General features: G+C 44.6%; 1 protein-coding gene across 1 annotated transcript in view; it reads right to left on the bottom strand.

Annotated features, from left to right (window-relative positions):
• Positions 1-18,065, bottom strand: part of IL1RAPL2 (interleukin 1 receptor accessory protein like 2) — a 332,687-nt gene that overhangs the window by 81,873 nt on the left and 232,749 nt on the right. Inside the window, exon 6 of the mRNA XM_042825057.1 lies at positions 9,820-9,894. Within this exon, the coding sequence (XP_042680991.1) occupies positions 9,820-9,894 (75 nt within the window). The remainder of the gene's footprint in view (positions 1-9,819; positions 9,895-18,065) is intronic.

The following is an 18,065-nucleotide window of genomic DNA, read 5'->3' as shown; positions in this document are numbered from 1 at the left end:
CGATGCACTTTTGAGATGTCTAAACACAATCACAGTATTCCACTTGAAAATACTGATTATCACAGAAAATCCCCAAAGCTTTCTCAGTCATGAGATTTTGGTAAGTTTCATGAATTTGGTCAGAAACCAGATGAGTAAACTCTGAAGGGGATTTCACTGCTAGACAGATGGATCAGGCATTAGAGGAAACAATTGCAATACATACCTACAGGTTAGTTACAGACAAACTTTACATCGCACAGGAGAGAAAACCAGGATGTCTATGGGTGCACGGCAAGGAGCACTGCACACTGAAAGCAACTCAATGCACAGCTGGCAAAGGGCGTTGGGTAAGATGGGTGAAAATGAAGGACCTGATAGAACAATAGAACAGAAAAGAAGATGCTTGCAAATTCCCAGTGAGGACTGTTGGTGTCTCTTTCAAAAAAACCTACTCTAAAATAATCCAAGACGCTCATGTCTGCTGTTACATGTGACACATTGTAATTCACCTGTGGATTCCTACTTATTTTCCAAGCAAAACTACAGCCTATAAGCCCCAAATGCTTGCTGAAATTTTCTATGTTTGAGATCACAAGTTTGCTTGAGAATTGTCTATGATAAGAGGCTTTTCACATCATAAAAACTGGTCAGGCTGCAAAGGAACGCGTGGGGCTGGGAGATGCTGCAATCCCAAATTCCACAACCAAGAGAAGCCCACCTGGCTGCTGCATCTGAGCGACTGCCAGAATGCAACCAGGAGCAAGGTGCCACAGTGGGAGTAACAAGTCACTATCTACAAACCACTTGTTGTGCCAGATGGTATTTAGAAAAGCTAAATTACACTCCTAAACAGAAGTGCTTCACCACCGATGCTCAGTAATGCAGGTTTCTCATTGCAAACGGGGTGGCCTCTGGAACCTGAGCACAAAAGCCAGATGAATTCAGATCAAAATGAACCACAAACAGCCACTGCACTTACCAATAAAACCCTCTGCTTCCTCCAGCTCTTCATGCATTCACCTTACCTGATAAAACAATAGATCGCACAAGTGCTCAAATGCTCCAGCAAAGCAGCAGTCTGACTGGAGCGTTCATTAGCATCAACGATTTGAATGATAGGCTGCAGAATATGATCTATAAATTTGATTTTGAATTCATCAGTGCAGATCAGGAAATTATTAAAAAGAGTTAATGGTAATGTAATCAGGAAACAGAAAGCTTCATTTGCCGAGCCAGCCCAATCAAACCAGATTTACTTTTCAATCCTGCATATTCGGGACTTAGCAGAAAAAAAAAAAAAATCTATTTGAAAGAGTCCATCAAGTTCAGATGTATTTATGAAATGTGCTTGGATGACTGGGGAGGGCAGATCTGTGTAACACTTGAGAAGCAAAGCATCTAGCACCACTTGCACACTTTGGAACTGAGTTTCTAGCAGCGCCAATGTGCAGATCATTTAGATTTAAGATTCTGCTAGATGTAAAATTAGATTTACTTATGTCTTCTAATTAATGCCACATACTAGTACGTCAGTAAGATTTGTATTTGAGCAATATAAAGCATTGCTCAGTGACTTACATGCTTACTCCTATGCTCCTCTGGGCTGGAGGAATACACATCTGACTAAGCTCTAAACTGAAGAAATCTCATGGGATATTTTCCTGACTAATCATATTAATTTGTTCATGGGACTAGAGCCAAGCATGTTAAAATTAATAAGCTGCCCACAGTAGAAGCAGATAACAACAGCACAGTCAGTAGTAGAAAGATACAGTCTTCTACTGTGAAACCAGTTTGCCAAACTACAAACATGCTGTAGCAATCAGCGTGCCTTTAACACCTTTCCACAGCTCACTGCTTTCTATAGTTTTACTTTCAGTCTGATTATGAGCACTGAGAATTCGTTTACCACATGTTCTCAGTAGGTTGTAAAAGCATCTTTTCACTTCTAGACAAATTCTGCATTGACTCTTTCTCATTTGGCCTTTGTTGGTCTCATCTACGAACAGCAAATTGACCCAGCTTTAACACTCAGGCTTTCATTTCCTAAAACAAGCTATTTGCTTCTGTAGGACAGAAACAAAGGGATGAAGCTAAAAGCAGAAGCTGTACAACAGATTAAATGAAGCAGAGATTTGGTGAGTGGAATTTCTCCTCATTTCTTTGGGACTATGACAGCTTTGATTTTCATGACCTCCACAATCATGACGTTACAATTCTGAAATTTCAAGAAAGAAAGATTACGCCATCACTCTTCATTTTCTGTGCCACTGCCTTTGGAACAGATTATGAAGTACAATTTTATGTTATTCTTCAGTGAAAAAAGAGAAATTATAAGAATGGTTAGCCAAGATTTTAATCTCTCCTGTGCACTGAACAGCAGCATTGTGATGCATGACCCTGACCTTTTGCAGCCCTGTGTATTTTGACTGTTTGCCCACTCAGCTCCATCCCTACATTTTAGTGAGTCCATAAACATGAGATGTGGAATGGCATGCCCAGCAAATCGCAGAATGCTGAAAAGGTCAAAATAGTACTGCTGAATGCTTCTACCCTGTAATTTACAGAATATATGAGGCATTCACAGCCTAATAACTCATTCATATGACAAACACTGGAGAGGGAATGTTAAAATGGCAGAACATGAATCCCTTCCAGTGACAGTGTTTCTAACAAGCATGGAAATGGTGCAAACTTTGCCCTGTGGTTCTCTCCTCTGGAACATTAATACCGCCTGACACTCAATGCACAGCAGCATATGTCTGAGGACTGCAGAGTCAAATATCTCAGTGTTTGCAATTGTGCTCAGAAACAGAAGGGCAATAAACCCAAGGAGAAAGCTCTGGTCAAAGCCAGGCCAGTTCCCCAGGGCAGTGCACAAGGCCTCGAGATGCTGGAGCTCAGGGAGCATCTGGACACTGCTCTCACTCACAGGGGCTGCGTAGACCCTGGGGAGCCAGGTTGGTGATCCTTGTGAGTCCCTTCCAACTCAATCTCTATAGCCTGCCCCTAGTACTCCTTGCTCTTAACAAAGCACTTCTCTGATACCTCCTGATTTTATTGTTGCAACATTCCTGGAAAATAGATGAGTACTATCCTCACTGCTAAACAGGACAAACTCCAGAGCAAAGTTGGGAGAACTCTGGCAGAACAAATAATTGCTGCTATCATCAACAGCTGTAATCCTATGTTCTCCAGTGAGAACGTCTGTTCTAATTTCTGCTCCCCAAACTGAGCTTCATTTCTGCAGGAATGATCTGGTGCCTGCTTTTCAGACCCGAGCCAAATGCCACACATCCAGAAAGCAAACAGGAGCTCTGTTAGTGAAGCCCAGCAGAACAGCACGCCCGTGATGGTTTAATTGATGGCTGTATTTGTTAATGACAGCTTAGACCCAGTGAAGTGCTAAAGATGAACATCCTGACACTCACACAAACCTGCCCCCACCTGCAGAGAAGCTTTTACTGGAGATGTTCTGAGTCATTCCTCAAACTGACCTTGCACAAATGCCACTGAAGATGTGCAAACCAGTACACACTGGGGTGCTCCCTCTTTACTGTTTTTTCAATAAAAGAAACACAACAGATTTATCTGAAGTACTGCAATTGTGATGGTAGCTGCAATCACATCGATTCATCAGTATTTTCCATAAAGGTGGTGCTATTTTGTTCTCAGAGCAAATTCTTCATATAAGACAGGTTAATGACCATTGAAAACTATGGACCAGCAGCCAGAATTTGGTACTATCTTTACAAGCTAACTAAAGTGAAAGGAAAAATGTGAAACAGCACTCTGCTTCCCAGGTAGAAATCTGGATTAACCACACGGGAGGTAAAACAACGGAGGATTTATGGCAGCTGAACAACAGAACCCAGCCCCAACTCTCTGAAGTACAGCATTTTCCCATTATCCCTGAGAGAAGCAGGGATACTAACAACGCACCAAATTAGCATCAAAGCATTAGCAGTAATACACTTACAGTATTTAGGGAACTACTTCTAAACCTAAATGTCAGACAATTTGTCTCTAATATTCCCTGCAGATCAGTACAAAATGACTGTAATAGATGCAAATCCTGCATCCCTTCACACGGGCACACATGGCTGGAATAGCTGCAGAGCTGCATCCCTTGTGATGTGGATGCAGGCAGCTCTTCAAAAATATACACTGGTTTTTCTTCATTCCCTAGTGAAAACTGCTCCTTCATGTATTTCTGTACAGGTACACAAAGCTTTTGGCATTACAGCCTGCACCACTGAAAGGGAGGGATTTTTCCAGCACAGAGTCTGGTTCATTTACATAGCACATCCATAACCACTCAAGGGAAAGGAACAGAGCATGGGGTTTGCTCTCCTGTGGGAAGAAAAGGGATGTCCCAGCTCAGCTGGGGGAGAAGGGGAGTGCTGCAGACAGCAGAAAGGTCCTGGCTTGCTTCTGCAGACAGCAGGGTGCACAGAGAATGTGGGGATATGGCTGTGATATGAGGACACAGTATAGGGACAATCGCAGATGGAGGGAATTGATATTTGGCTGGGGTTGGGGTGCAGGAGATAGCACCCACATGCCTCTGCTCTCAGCCTCACCTCTTCCTGGCCACCCAGTGCACACAGACCTGTGTCCCCAGCCTGGGGTGCTGTGTCATCTCACCACACAGAGCAAGGTGGCAGGGCATGGACTGAGACAAGACTTCATAGAATTATCTGAGTTGGAAGAGACCCTTACCAGTCATCTAATCCAAGTTCCACACACTGAACAGGGACTTGCCCATCCCATACTCGGGCACCAAGCAAGGAAAAGCAACTGAGTCTCTATGGACAGCTTTCAGTCTTCTCTTTGCAGGGCACCTAATGTACATGATGTAACCACTTGGACAGAAAACACAGCCCAGTACACCATGTACAGCACCATTACTGATAGTAATATTTACAGACTATATACAGCACTAATATTTGTAGGCTGTTCTGACAGGAAAAGGAGTCATATCTTGAGAGGCTGATTTAAACAGCTACAGCAGAATTGCTGATTGCTACTTTATTTCCCACTAGAAGAGATATTGCCTACATGTTTGCTGTATCTCATGTCGAGGCTCTGGTTTCATATGGTTATGATTTTGTATTGATTGATGTATCTCAAGAAATCAAAGGCGAGAAGAAGTCAGTTACCTTAATAAGACCTTTTTTAAGCTGGGAAGACATGAAGGGGGAGTGACCTACATCTAACACCTCAAAGCTTCTTTCCTTACAGAATAGGTGAAGTAAATGAGGAAAGAATGCTATATCGCCCATATTGTTGCCATCTAAGTGATGTTCAATTTGAAGATCAGACAAATGCCTTTTCCATTCCCAAGAAAATCCTTCCAAGCCTGATGCAGTTACAAGCTCTCAGAAGAAGTACCTGCAGCAGCTCCATGCACTTAAGCAGCAGACCTGGCAGCCTGGCATGCTCCTGTGCCCATCCTCACTCCACTGGGGCCAAGAACACCTTGCAGCTGCACCTGGGCTGCCCCACCATTTCAGACAGTGGCAAGAGCTCCAGTCTCACCAGAAGAGCACGGAGCCAGCGCTTCATACAAAAAGGACCATCCACTATTATTTTTTTTTATATACTATTTTTATTCTCTTCCATACCTGCCAGCAGATACAGTAACTCTGCATGTTCCCTCATGCTTGGTTCACACTCGTACTATTGATCTTCTTAATAACTAGTCCCAAGGAATTGCACTGTTAAATCTTTTAGAAACAAAACAGGTCAGCTATCAGGAAAAATGAGAATCCTCATAAAATGCATGTCTGCTTCCCTCAGCATCTTTAGACACAGCAAATACCATGAAGTCAGTGAGGTAAATCCCCGGATATTTTCCTTGTTCAGAAAATTAACATAGATGTTTGTTGGTTTGCTTTCTTCCACTACGCTTCTTAAGTAAAGGTCTGAAAACCAAGCCAGTTCCCAATTTAAAAGTAGATGATACAACCACGCTAAATACAGACATGAACATTCATTGCAGTCTCACCTAGATCTCACTAGATATTCACAAGGAAAGACCAACTTCACATTACAATCACTGTGTAACATTATAGAATTAACACAACAGAAAGCCTTAGTTTGTAGCTAGTAACCATGTAATCAAAATCAAAGGGCTGCTCATCTTTCTTTCCACATTCACAAAGTACTAAGGGGGAACAAAGTTAGCCAGAAATGAGTTTAAAATTTAAATTAAGAAATTAGCAGAGTGTACTTACTGTACCACAGCCTGAAGACTTCTGATATAGAAAAGATCAAAATCCCAGTCGTACCAGGGTTTCCCTAGCCTCTCTGATTTAGTACGAACAATCCATGCACGTAGTTAGCTTTATATGGCCAAAGCAACAGAATAAATACAAAAATAAGTCTTAGAACAACTACTTTGAATCACACTGACATAAGCATTACTAAGTTCAAATTCAGACCAAAGGAGACAGTCACATTCTGAAAACAGAAAAGTAAGGATTTATGGCAAAAAAAACCCCAAAACTTACACAATGCTGTCTCCAGAGCCTTCTGTTGAAGTCACACTATTTCCTGCCTCAGATAATCACATTAGTTTTTGATCTACGGAAGTAACTCAGGAATATAGAATCACAGAATCATTATTAAGGTTGGAAAAGACAGCTATGATCATTTAGTCCAATCGTCCACCTACCACCAATACCACCCTGTAAACAATGTCCTCAAGTACCACAGCTCCGTGGTTCTTGAACACCTCCAGTGACAGTGACTCCAGCACCTCCCTGGGCAGTTGTAGAGAGGGAATGTCCTTCTCATGAAGCAGATGATATTATATTAGATTAACCTCATATTTGAAAAAGCATTCATTCAAGATACAAGATTCAACCTGCTGTATTATCGTGCAATAAAGTACTATTGCTACACTACCATCCCATTGCCAGAAGCTATAAAACAAACAATTCAGTGGTATTGTTTGATTCCCCCTTCTTGTATGTAACAAATGAACAATAAACAAATAAACAGTTGTTATTTTCTAGGTTTGCCCAGAGTTAGGTAATTATCTAACCTGCTCACACATCCAAGACAGTGAAATTGTTTTGGACTCTTTCTCTGGTCCTCTGGGATTCTCTTTTGTGTTCATCTCTCTTCTCTCCCCATTTCTCCAATGCAAGCAAGTACAGAAAACAAGACACACACAAACGCTAGCTTCTGCTTCTCTATAACCTTGACAAGGTTTTGATCTTTGTCAAATTCCAAAGGAAAAAGGAACAAGCAAGAAGTACATGCATGCTTCTTAAGAAGAACGAGGCAGGCTCTGGGGCACGTTTGAAGCCCAAAGAAATTCTTTTATCCACTGTTGATAAGAATTGCGTATAACTAGTTCCATTTGAATCTTCTTACAAAATGTGAAAGCCAAAAGGTGAGTTCTGAAGTCTGCAATCAGGTCAAATAAGCTGCTGAATAGTCAGGCTGCTGTTCTGAGTTCTAGGAAGATTCTGTGTGGCATTGCGCTCATCGTTTAGAATAATGCTACAATAACTATAAATCTCATAAGGCAAAGACAGCCATTTCTTTAGAGATTAGCTTTCCAATAGAAATCTAAAATAATCTCTGCAGAGCAAGCAGATGAATTAAACTCCATTTCTGTTGTAGTTTAGAGGTGTATTCGTACTTGCAGGACCTCGGGTAGAGCAAGCACATTGGGTGCCGCAACCCCGAGGTCTGCAGGCCCTCTGAAACACACATCCTTTCAAACAAACTTTGTTTTCATGCCGAATGCAGCCCACAAGAACAACACTTGTTCGAAACTCCAAGAAGCTTAGCAGGGTTTCAAAAGAGTATGCCAGCAGATGATCTTACAGAGAACTCCATCCTGTTACTTTACTGCAGCCAAATGATTCTCTTTCCTACAAAGCCCGGCGCTCGGAGTGGGGCAGCAGCACACAGCAGAGGTCAGCGTGGCTCCAGGGCCACCCACAAGCTGAAGTGTTCGCTGAGAACCTTCCAGCTCCATCTATCGGCCATTTAAAATCAGGGGCATACGGTGAATTTCACGGTATATCACAGAAATCATTTCAGGTTCTTCCACAAACATTAAACTTTTGCAGCATAATATGGTTTACTGGCAATAACCAAATGCATTATCCTGTCAGAATAAAAGCAGCATATGTAAATTCCCTGATCTTAGAGGACAACTAATGGAATACATTTCAGCACATAATGATGCAAGATTTATATTTCGCTCTGGAGATATTGCCAAATCCTGTTTTGGAGCCATATCTCCAAGGAGAGAAAGGGTTTTGTTTGTTTCCATCTTACTTATTTTAATCAAACCCTTTTTAATCAGTCAGAACAAAATGTTTTCACGTAGGAAGAAAGAAGAAACTCGGTACAAAATCAACAGAGTCCTGATGAAACTTGGAGCAGGAAATGAAGATGCAATGAAAGTGCAGGAAGCAAAGACGTGCGCTCGGAGTGCCTCTATCACACAGCTGCATGCAGGGACAGCGTGCTCCCAGGGGAAATCATTAGCAAGCTGACTTTAAAGAAGCTGCACCTGGGGACCATATTCAGCCTTTGGGGCTGATCCAAACCTTGATGACTGCTCTGCTGTTAGTTTTGGTGAGTTTCTGACTGTGGCCTCAGACCCACCATGTAGTATCTCCTCATTTTAGGGTCACTTTGTGCTCAGCTACACACAAGTCCTGAGGAAGGGCACCTGAGCGTGCAGCACTCAGCCAGCAGGCACTGGCTGCAGCCCAGATCCACTGCTACCTTCCTTGTGCAAGTCCTGCCTGCCTCCCAAGCCCATTCAGGTATGTGAGAGTAAGTTTAGGAAAGGGCACAAATTATTCACACTCTTGCCGCAATTCAACCATCACCTTCAGGAAGTCCAGCCTTGTTCTTAAATATTCCATGGCGTCTCCAGTGTTATGCTGAAAATGTTAGGCACCTAGCTTAAAAAAACTGATGTCAGAAAACCAGACAAAAGGCTTTACCACACTTACCAGCCACCTTACACGTTCCATTCTGACCCTGCTTGCCTTTAAGCACCATTCCACCATTGAATCCTAACCAATTTTTGGTGTAACAGAGGAAGAGAATCAAGCTTTAGAGGAAGGAAAACACTGCACCTTCAGCATGCAGTGAATAACCCATGCCTACAGAACATCTCTTGTAGTTCAAATTCATGGTACCACAGCCCTCAATAGCAACTCCACTTATGCTGCTTAAAATTAGAAATCTGTGTTCAGGACATTAAAAAAAAACTCTGAAGCTTCAAAGCCAAGCAACTCAGCAACAAGATACCTTGAGTTCCCCAAAGTTTGCAGAACTTTCTTACAGTCTTTCAACACAAGAGAAAATACAGGCTGCCAGCTGAGAGTCAAGGATATGCAATCACACAAGAAAATACAACAGGAGTGAGAAAAGCATACAAGCATCTTTGTCAAAAGTCCCTTCTTCAGAACAACCTGAAAATGCACTGTTTTCCATTAACTTTTAGAGGAATCAGCATTTCTTTTATGAGACTATTTGTCTTAGGGAGAACATCAGCTGATCAATACGACTCCAGTGTAGACATATGTTAGCCTATCAATCATACATTAAAGAGAACAGCAGAACTTCACATTTAGTACCCTGTGTAACCAATTAGTACTGCCATTCCCTGATGTTACACAAGTTCATTCCTTCAAATTGCAATGGCAGTGAAGTCTACAGTTATAAATGAGAAGCTGCAAATTGATTTGCATGTAATAACAGCACCGCTAAACCTTTCTTAGCACTTTCAATTTCCCCTATCTGCTACCAGAGTGGAAGCGTAGGATCTATTATTCCCAGAAGGGGACTTACCCAGCTGGACATCTATAACAGTTGGCTGATTCTCCATGGGGAACAATGGCTTTGGAGGCTTGTCTGTGAGTAAAGCTAGAAAACAAAATGAGAAAATGTAATGGAAAAATTGAGACAAATAACTGGACAAGAAAACCTCTGTCATGTAAGCAATCAAATGTTTGTAGGCTTGGTGGTACGTAAACATTTATTACACGGCATTGCTGCTTTGGTGCTAGGCTGCCAAAGCAGTACTGAACTCTTAGTGGCCGCCGATTCAGTGGGAATGAATGATTTCAAGTCACATCCTTAAACAAAGCACGAAACGAAGCTCCATTTCTAATTCTTAAACTACATATAATGTCTAGATCAAATATTTTGCAGTTAACACGCTTAACTCATTTGCAATGTCCACGTAATCATTTCAGTGTGACCAATCCCAACACGTCTTCAAGTTCTCTCAAAGTGATATTTAGATTCTTAAAGAAAACTTGCCCAGAATGTTGCACATTGAGTCCCAACAGCTTTACACCTCACCTATACTCCCACCCAAATAGGATGAGGCATCAGATGCTCATTTCAAAGCATAAGTGTCTTAGTTTCAGCTGGCTCTGAGCTGCTTTTCTTCATAATGACTGGCATGACACTGTATCTTGGTTTTAGGAGAAAAACAATACTGATAGCCCAAGTGCTTTCACATTTCTTCTGCAGACCAATGTTTCTAGTTGTTGCTGTGCTGTAGCAGCTGTATGGAGCCAAAGACAGTTCGGTTTCTCTACTTCTTGCACTGTCCAGCCAGTGAAGGGGATGAGGGGACAAAAGGAGCTGGGAGGGGACAGAACCAGAACAGACGACCTAAACTGGCCAAAAGGATATTTCATTCCATGTGACATTCTGCAGAAAGGAAAGCTGAAAAACCCCTGAGTCTGGGGGGGGTGCAGCCAGCGGACAGGCTGGGCACTGATCAACAGGTGGAAAGCAATTGCTTGTACATCACTTGTTATTCACATACACAAATATAGCACAGCTCTGAGCACCATCTTTGTGACGCAGTTTAAGAGCTCAGTGCAAGACCATGCAGCTAAGTTTTATAAGCCTGGGCTACCTTGAAATAAAAGACTGAGTATTCCTGGAGAAGTTTGTTGTTGTTGTTGCTTGTTTGTTTTTAAATAAATACGACATCTTGCATCACAGAAATCAAACACTTCAAGTTTACTAGAAAGCTTTTTCTGTTAAAAATTCATCACTATAATTTATTTGATCTGAGTTTATACACTAAATTTGAGTTTTTCTGTAAAAGACTAGGGCAAAACTGCCCTCATCTCCTCAGAAGTCTCAGCACTTACTAATTTGATAGGAAATGAGCCTGCCCAGAGCTTTGTTAGATCAAACTGACAGCTGCCATTAGCTCAGGCAGCAGCTATTTCATCAACCCAAACTTGTAATAGGAGATGGCTGTGACTTTAGGGTTGTGCCATACATAGATCATCTGCAGAGGGACCATGTTAGTGGTACACCATGGCTTGCAAGGTTCTGGTCATCCCTGTATCTCTGCTAGGTCCCTCCTGTTACAGCTCCTCCAATCCATAGCTGTGCTGCCCTTGCCCCAAGATGAACTGGGTAGGATGGCAGCTGAGATACAGGTCTTCATGATACAAGGGCACAGCATGCCTGCCAGCTGCTTGGTGTCTACCAAAAGTGCTCCCACTACTAGCAGCCCAAAATACCAACCTGCCCCCACCCTTTCTGGCCAACTTGGCTCCTCCAACCAGGGGGCGACCAGTGCCCCACTCTGCTGCCTGGCAGCATCAGCCCAGGGGCAGAAAATTCTAACATGGCATGTGGTTGATAATGGCATCCCACTCGCACGTCCTGGGGTCACTGCCTTGCAGGATCATGCCACCCATGGACGTGGAAACAGTTCCTGGAGGAGTCCATAGCTGGCAGAAGCAGGAGGGCACTTATGGGTGCACATGGAAAACCTGACAGTGCCCTCCCACCTGCTGATGTTCATGACTGCTCTCCCCATGGGGAGCCTACAGCTCCCAGTTTGACCGTATGAGTGGCACCCCAGAGCACTGGAGGAGCATCTCCTACGAGGACACGAAGGAAGTGAGGGGCTGGAGCTGATGGTGGAGCCAGGGCTGAGCACAGGCCCATGCCCCAGGCTCCCCACTGGGAGCCCATCAAGGTGGCTCAGTTCCTGGGGTGGGAGCTGATGGTGGCAGTGCTGGAGGCCATTGCCTGCCACATGTCCTTCGTGGCCATGTGTATCAACCCCAACACCAAGTACAACATGGTGCCCTCCCACCTCATGGACCAGGGCATCCCCCCTTCACGTGTGAAGGACTTCCGGACCCCCTAACCCTTCTGCTCCTGCTCAGCACCCTCACAACTCCCCACGCATCACCAGTAAAAGAGGAACCACTTCACTGCAACCCAGAGCATGTGTGTCAATCAGCATTAGGTACAGAAGATGCTGGGCACTGACCTGCACTTCTGCACACACATCTGAGGCCCACGTACATGCAGATTTCTACTTCTGCAAAAATAGAGGAGCTGGATTTCTGCCTTCCCCCACCTCCCCAGCACACCTCACACCTGCTTGACAGCTGCTGCATCACAGCATCACACATCACCCACTGGGACACACGTTCAGCTGCATTGACACTGCTTTTTGGGGGAGGAATAAAGAAATAAGGACGTATTTCCAGCACATGACAAACAAATTTTGTTTTGTAGCCCCTGTGCCACCTCTGACCTCACCAGGGGAAGGGGCGAGGTGAGTGGGATGGGGCTGAATGCATCCCTGGGGCAGCCAGGAGAGGGCTGGAGTTCCAACCTTTCCACTGCCCCAAAGCAGTGATTGCAAAAGGAGAAATTTGGAGGTCACTTAATGCTGTTGGGCTGTCAGGGACTAGCCCAGCCCCAGCTACAGCCCTTCAGCAGCTGCTAGTGCCTGGCCAACAGGATGAGGAGCCAGCCAAGTGCCAGGAACATGCTGCACCCATGTAAGCAGAAAAAATAATCCCTCTGGTAATTCTGCCAGGGCAGAGGTGGGCTCTGCTCTGCTTCCAGATTTCTAATGCAGACCAAAGAGCCAGCAGGTAAATATAGATTAACATCAGGGATAGGTAGAATTGGTGGATTCAGTAAAAAATGAACAGGGACCTCAACTTCTTTTTCATTCCCCCATGGAACTACAATGGATGTACAAATACTTTATAAGACAGAAAAAAATGTTACTGAGGGTTTAGAAATAAAAGCTTACACATTTCCACAGTGTGTTTCGACTGACTTCAGCTGCATTACTGGTGGATATAAAACTGGATTTGAGCAGCAGCGCGTGCCTGCAACCTGGAAAGTGGCCGCCTGGTGCATTGCTTCAGAAGCACTGCCAGCAGGGCAGGAAGGGGATCATGAAATCCCATCTGCTGTGGTAGCCCAAGGCTGGGCTGTGTGGGCTCTGGGCAGCCTGAGGTTGTGGGAAGGGGACAAGGGGGGGGGGGGGGGCCCCCCCCCGCGGGGGGGGGGACTGGGGGCTTTAAGGTCCCTTCCAACCCATTCTGTGATTTTGAGATCACGGTGAAACTGCTGGCTGCAAGGGCAGTTACAACATGCTAGTATTATCACCTCAAACTGAAGGTTTGGTAAGTTTGAATATTATGAACAAAATTTAAAAAACAGAGCTGTATCTTCAGACTTCTGTAGTTCCAAGTCACTGAACACTTGCCTTTATGGAGTCAAGTGCCATGCACAGAACGTTAACAGCAAGGCCTGTCCTATCATTTGCAAGACTGTTTTCTGGAGCTACCAGGGACAATAAGCCACCTACTACAGCAGGCTCTTAGGCAAGCCGTTGCTACATTGCTTCTCATGGTGCAGCCTCCTGTGTGATGGGCCACAGAGCTGGGAGCCCGGCAGGGGGCAAAGGCAAGGTCTGGAGACAGGGGGCAATCAACAAAGTCATTTTTTCAGCAGTCATTTTTTCATTATGCCCCCAGGTGGGAAAGGGAGCAAGCCTCAGCTCAGTTTCTCAAAGCCTGATCTCTACCACCGCTTTACTTTCACGCTGGATAGGATGCTCTGGACAGCATGGGAACCACAGCAAAAGCCCTGCCCAACACCATGATTTGGAAAACAGTGAGCAACAGCTAGGCAGGAGCCCAGCAATCATCATTTTTGGCACAGTGAAACACACTCGCATCATTTCTTACTGACAAATCAGAAGCGTGGCCATCAGTGAAGCAGTTTAGCTTCTGGTCCCGCTTACAGCACATTATTGGCACCTAGTGGCAGACAGGACAGCCCAAGCCTCGCTCCAAGCATGTTCTGGAGGAGGAAAGCTCACATGAAGACAGCCTTATTCTGACACAGGAGTCGCTCACTTTCCCATGCCTGCATCACTGAGCTAAGTGCACTGCTAACAGACACTCAGTGGATCTATAAAGCAAAAAGATACCCACACAGGGGTGAACGTCTCTGCTGTGAATCCAGTTGCACTTGGAACAAATCCACCTCTCATACCAAAAATAACAGACTGTAGTTAGGTAAGCACAGAAGGCAGGACAGCAAACAGGACACAAACCACACAGCTCTCCCCCCTGCTCCAGAGGAAACCCCTTCCATCTCTAGCTAGCCACTGATCACCAGATGGAGCCAGCTGGTCCCAGCCACCTTTTCCCCAGGAAAACACATCATTACCCAAGCTAGACTTTGCACCAGCTACCCTGCTTCTCACCTGCAGTGCCATGCAGGCCCACCCCAGCTTGGCTTGCCTTACTGCTCCAAGGGAAAGAAGGCCATGGGGACATTGCAAAGCACGGTAGATCATGGCTGGGGAGAGATGGCCATGCTGCAGCTGCTGGCCAAGCTGTGCTCTGGGCCTGGTAGGAAGATATTTGTCTGGGTGGTTGACAGCTGCCACTGGCTCAACACAGAGCAAGTTCTGCAGGAACTTGTGGACAAGGACATCTGCCTGGGATGTCTGTGTAGCAGACCCACTGCTGCCCAGCAGGGAGCTGCCTGTGGAGAAGCTGTGTATCCTTTTTGTGTACACCATCCGGTTACCCATGGAAAACACAGCGGAGTGGCTCTGAGGGGGCTCCCAGCACCTCCTTCCTATGTGCCAGATTGACACCACAGAGATGCTTTAGGCTCCTCTGACTTCCAGAGATGACACCTACCCTGCACATAGGACTACAAACCCAGGGCCTTGATGCTAAGGTGCAAGTTAGAGCCAAGGCAGTCCTGAATTCCTTTCCTTCCTTTAAAATCTTTTACAATTACAACGATCTGGCAGCCAGTCAGAGCTCTTCATGGAGGATGTGAAATGGCCCAAAGGGATTTTGAGTCTAAAAGGCAATTAACTGGGTCTTTAATGTTTATGAAAAACAAAAGCCATCCTTATTTTGGAGGTCAGAATTAAGATTCCTTATTCACCTCATGAAATGCACTATTGCTGTTTCTTAAGCAGTAAGAAGTGAGATATTCTCAGCTGCAAGGAATTCTAATCTAAAACAATCTGTGTACTCAACAGAAGTCCATAAACAACCTTCATTCAAATGCAAATTCCTCTCAGAGAAATTCCTTTAAGTTCTCTGTACAATTTTATAGATCATAGAGGCACTGAGTTCCAGCCTTGCTGAAGGTAAAGCTAGAACAAAAAACTAATGCTATTACTATATCAACCTCCTTCATAAACCTAGCAGCATTACGTGCTCTCACCCAACTCTTGCTTCATTTACAACTCTAAACTGTAACAAATAAATGCCTGCATACATTCTTCCTATTATTGAATCATAGAGCAGTACTTCTGCAAAGTATGAATATACCTCATTAACTGCCACAGGAAGAGCTGGGATAGAGCTGTCAATAAGTTTTTCTGATCCCTTGGAATATGACATGCTCCTGGGCTGCTGTGAGCAGCCATGCTTCTATGGCAAAGACACTGGAACAAGGATGAGATTGCTCCCCAAACATCAGCGCCCAGGGCCACACAGCCAGAGGCACCTTCAGAGGCACTGGGCCTGACAACGCAGCACTCCAGGGGGTTCTTTGCTTTCACTTTCCTTCCCAAGAAGGAAAATCCCACAAAAGCTGGGCTGGCTTTGGTTATGTTTACACACGTGTCAGCTCTATGACTCTCAATTAAGTCTGCAGGGTGCCACGCAGGGTTGCATGCTTTGCCCTCAGTAACAGCTGGCATGCTACCTTGGGCATCACTTGGAGCCACAGATCTGGGATGACAGCCTGGAGAGGCATTTGGATATGCAGGTGCCTTCTTCACATGCTTGGTGGACATGGCCAGAAGCTGTTTGAGAGCACCTGCTCAAAGGGCTGGTCCTTCCTAGGCCTATTTTCACCCCACTGGAAAGTCGAGAATAATTACTGAGTTGCTGTGATTTCAACAGCTCTCATCAGGAGGTGGTTCCTTCAAGAGGTTTCACAGCACAGCATCTTATGAATTAGTGCACTGATGCTCTGCAGTTCTCATCCTCGTGCATTCTCTTTCCCATAATACATGATACTTTCATTCTTTCTTCTCCATGGACACAGGAAATATGTTGTGCCAGGTGAAGTGCCTCAGAAAAACAGAGACCCGAGATCTGCAGCCAAGTGCCAGTGCAGCACAAGAGACTAGCAGCTCACTTCTTCACTACCATTTCAAAGATACCTCATTCCATAACCAAACATAGCTGACATGCTAATAACCTCTCCTAAAAAAATAAGGAAGCTGCTGCAGAGAAGCAGTGATGCTTCTAAGTGATGGGAATTAGCTAGAGAAACTGCCATGTACCTTTGCAAGCACCACCTCCCTCACAGTCACTTACCTGACACATCTCTATTTCCCTACATTATTTCCTACTTCCAACTGGTTTCCAGACCACGTAAAAAGCTCTTCTCAGAGTGCTGAAGGCAGAAGTGTAAAAACATACATTCATATGTCTAAGAAGTAGTTAAATACTGGGGAAAGGTTTTCTTCTTCCTTGGTGTGGATAATGACTTTTTCTCTGGTTGTGATGTACCCAAAGTACGTTAGCTAATTCTATGATTTTGCTATGAATGTACCTCCTGGACATTGGTTCATGTAATTTGCAGTGATGAAAGGAACAATTATCCCAATACGAAGCAGAATGCAGGGAATTAACAAAATTGTTTCAAATCTTCTATGAGGCAATTTGCATGCCAACCTACTTCCTTCAATCAAAGGACCTGGCATCCTCCCACCAGTAATTAACACAGAGCCTCCAGTATCATTCCAACAAGAATCTGGCTAACCTTTTGACAGCAGAACTGATGTGTTTGAATAGCATCCTCTGGGGCAAATAACAGCATGCCAAGTCTTTAATCTGAAACTAGCTCATACCCCAAGTTAAGCTTTTGTTCACTCCTAGTTCAAATACACATGCTTCCAGGCATGGCTTACATCTACTTTGGCAGCTAAAAATCTTGGCGGTGACGCTGTAACTTTCACACCATAGATGAAGCCGGAACTGCGTGCAAAATGCGAAATCAATATGTTAACCAGAGGGCACGTGCTGCCACGGGAGGTGCAGCATTACACCATTTGGAAAAGATGTACCTAACTCCCTTTGGCTCATCTGAAATTGCAGCTCGTGCCAGCAGATTTTTCAACAGCTGACAGCAAATGCTTCGGGCCTGACCTGCTACTGCTCTATCTGTTATGTTGCTGCTTACACCTATGCAAATGTGTGAGCCAACTGTGCAGATGTAAGTGTGACAGCTATAGTCTTGGCTGCCAGGGGCTGAACTGCACACTTGCAGAGTTAGAACCTTGCCTAAAGAGGCAGAGGTTCCCACTTGGGCTTGTAATGAGTATCCTCTGTGGGCTGAGGCTCTAACACATCTTCCTCAGCAAATCCCACTACCAGATCACAGCAATCGCTCCTCATTTTGTTGGCGCAGCAGTAAATTACCACACAAGGTGACAAGCAGCAGAGAACCACAAACAGCAATTCATTCATAAAAATGCCGCTTTCCGAGGCCGTGTTTACATGGGGGCAGTGTTCCCTGATTAGCCATATTGTAGTGTGTGCCACCAGTCAAAGCACTCTTCAGCATTCAGCTATTGAGCAGCCTTTCCTGCACCACAGCAGTATCAAGCTGACAAAATGATTGCACCTTCATCTGTCACTTGCTGTAACAGAAATAAAGCCACCGCAACAAAATGTTGGCAAAGGATAAATGTCTCCACCTTTGAAAATAAACGCTGAGCACTTATTCTCAATAAACTCAAACTCAAT

This window comes from Centrocercus urophasianus, unplaced genomic scaffold (genome assembly GCF_019232065.1).
Source record: "Centrocercus urophasianus isolate 14NV4802_14NV808 unplaced genomic scaffold, USGS_Curo_1.0 seq_24, whole genome shotgun sequence".
NCBI classification, from domain to species: domain Eukaryota; kingdom Metazoa; phylum Chordata; class Aves; order Galliformes; family Phasianidae; genus Centrocercus; species Centrocercus urophasianus.
This window is presented reverse-complemented; position numbering and strand designations above follow the sequence as displayed.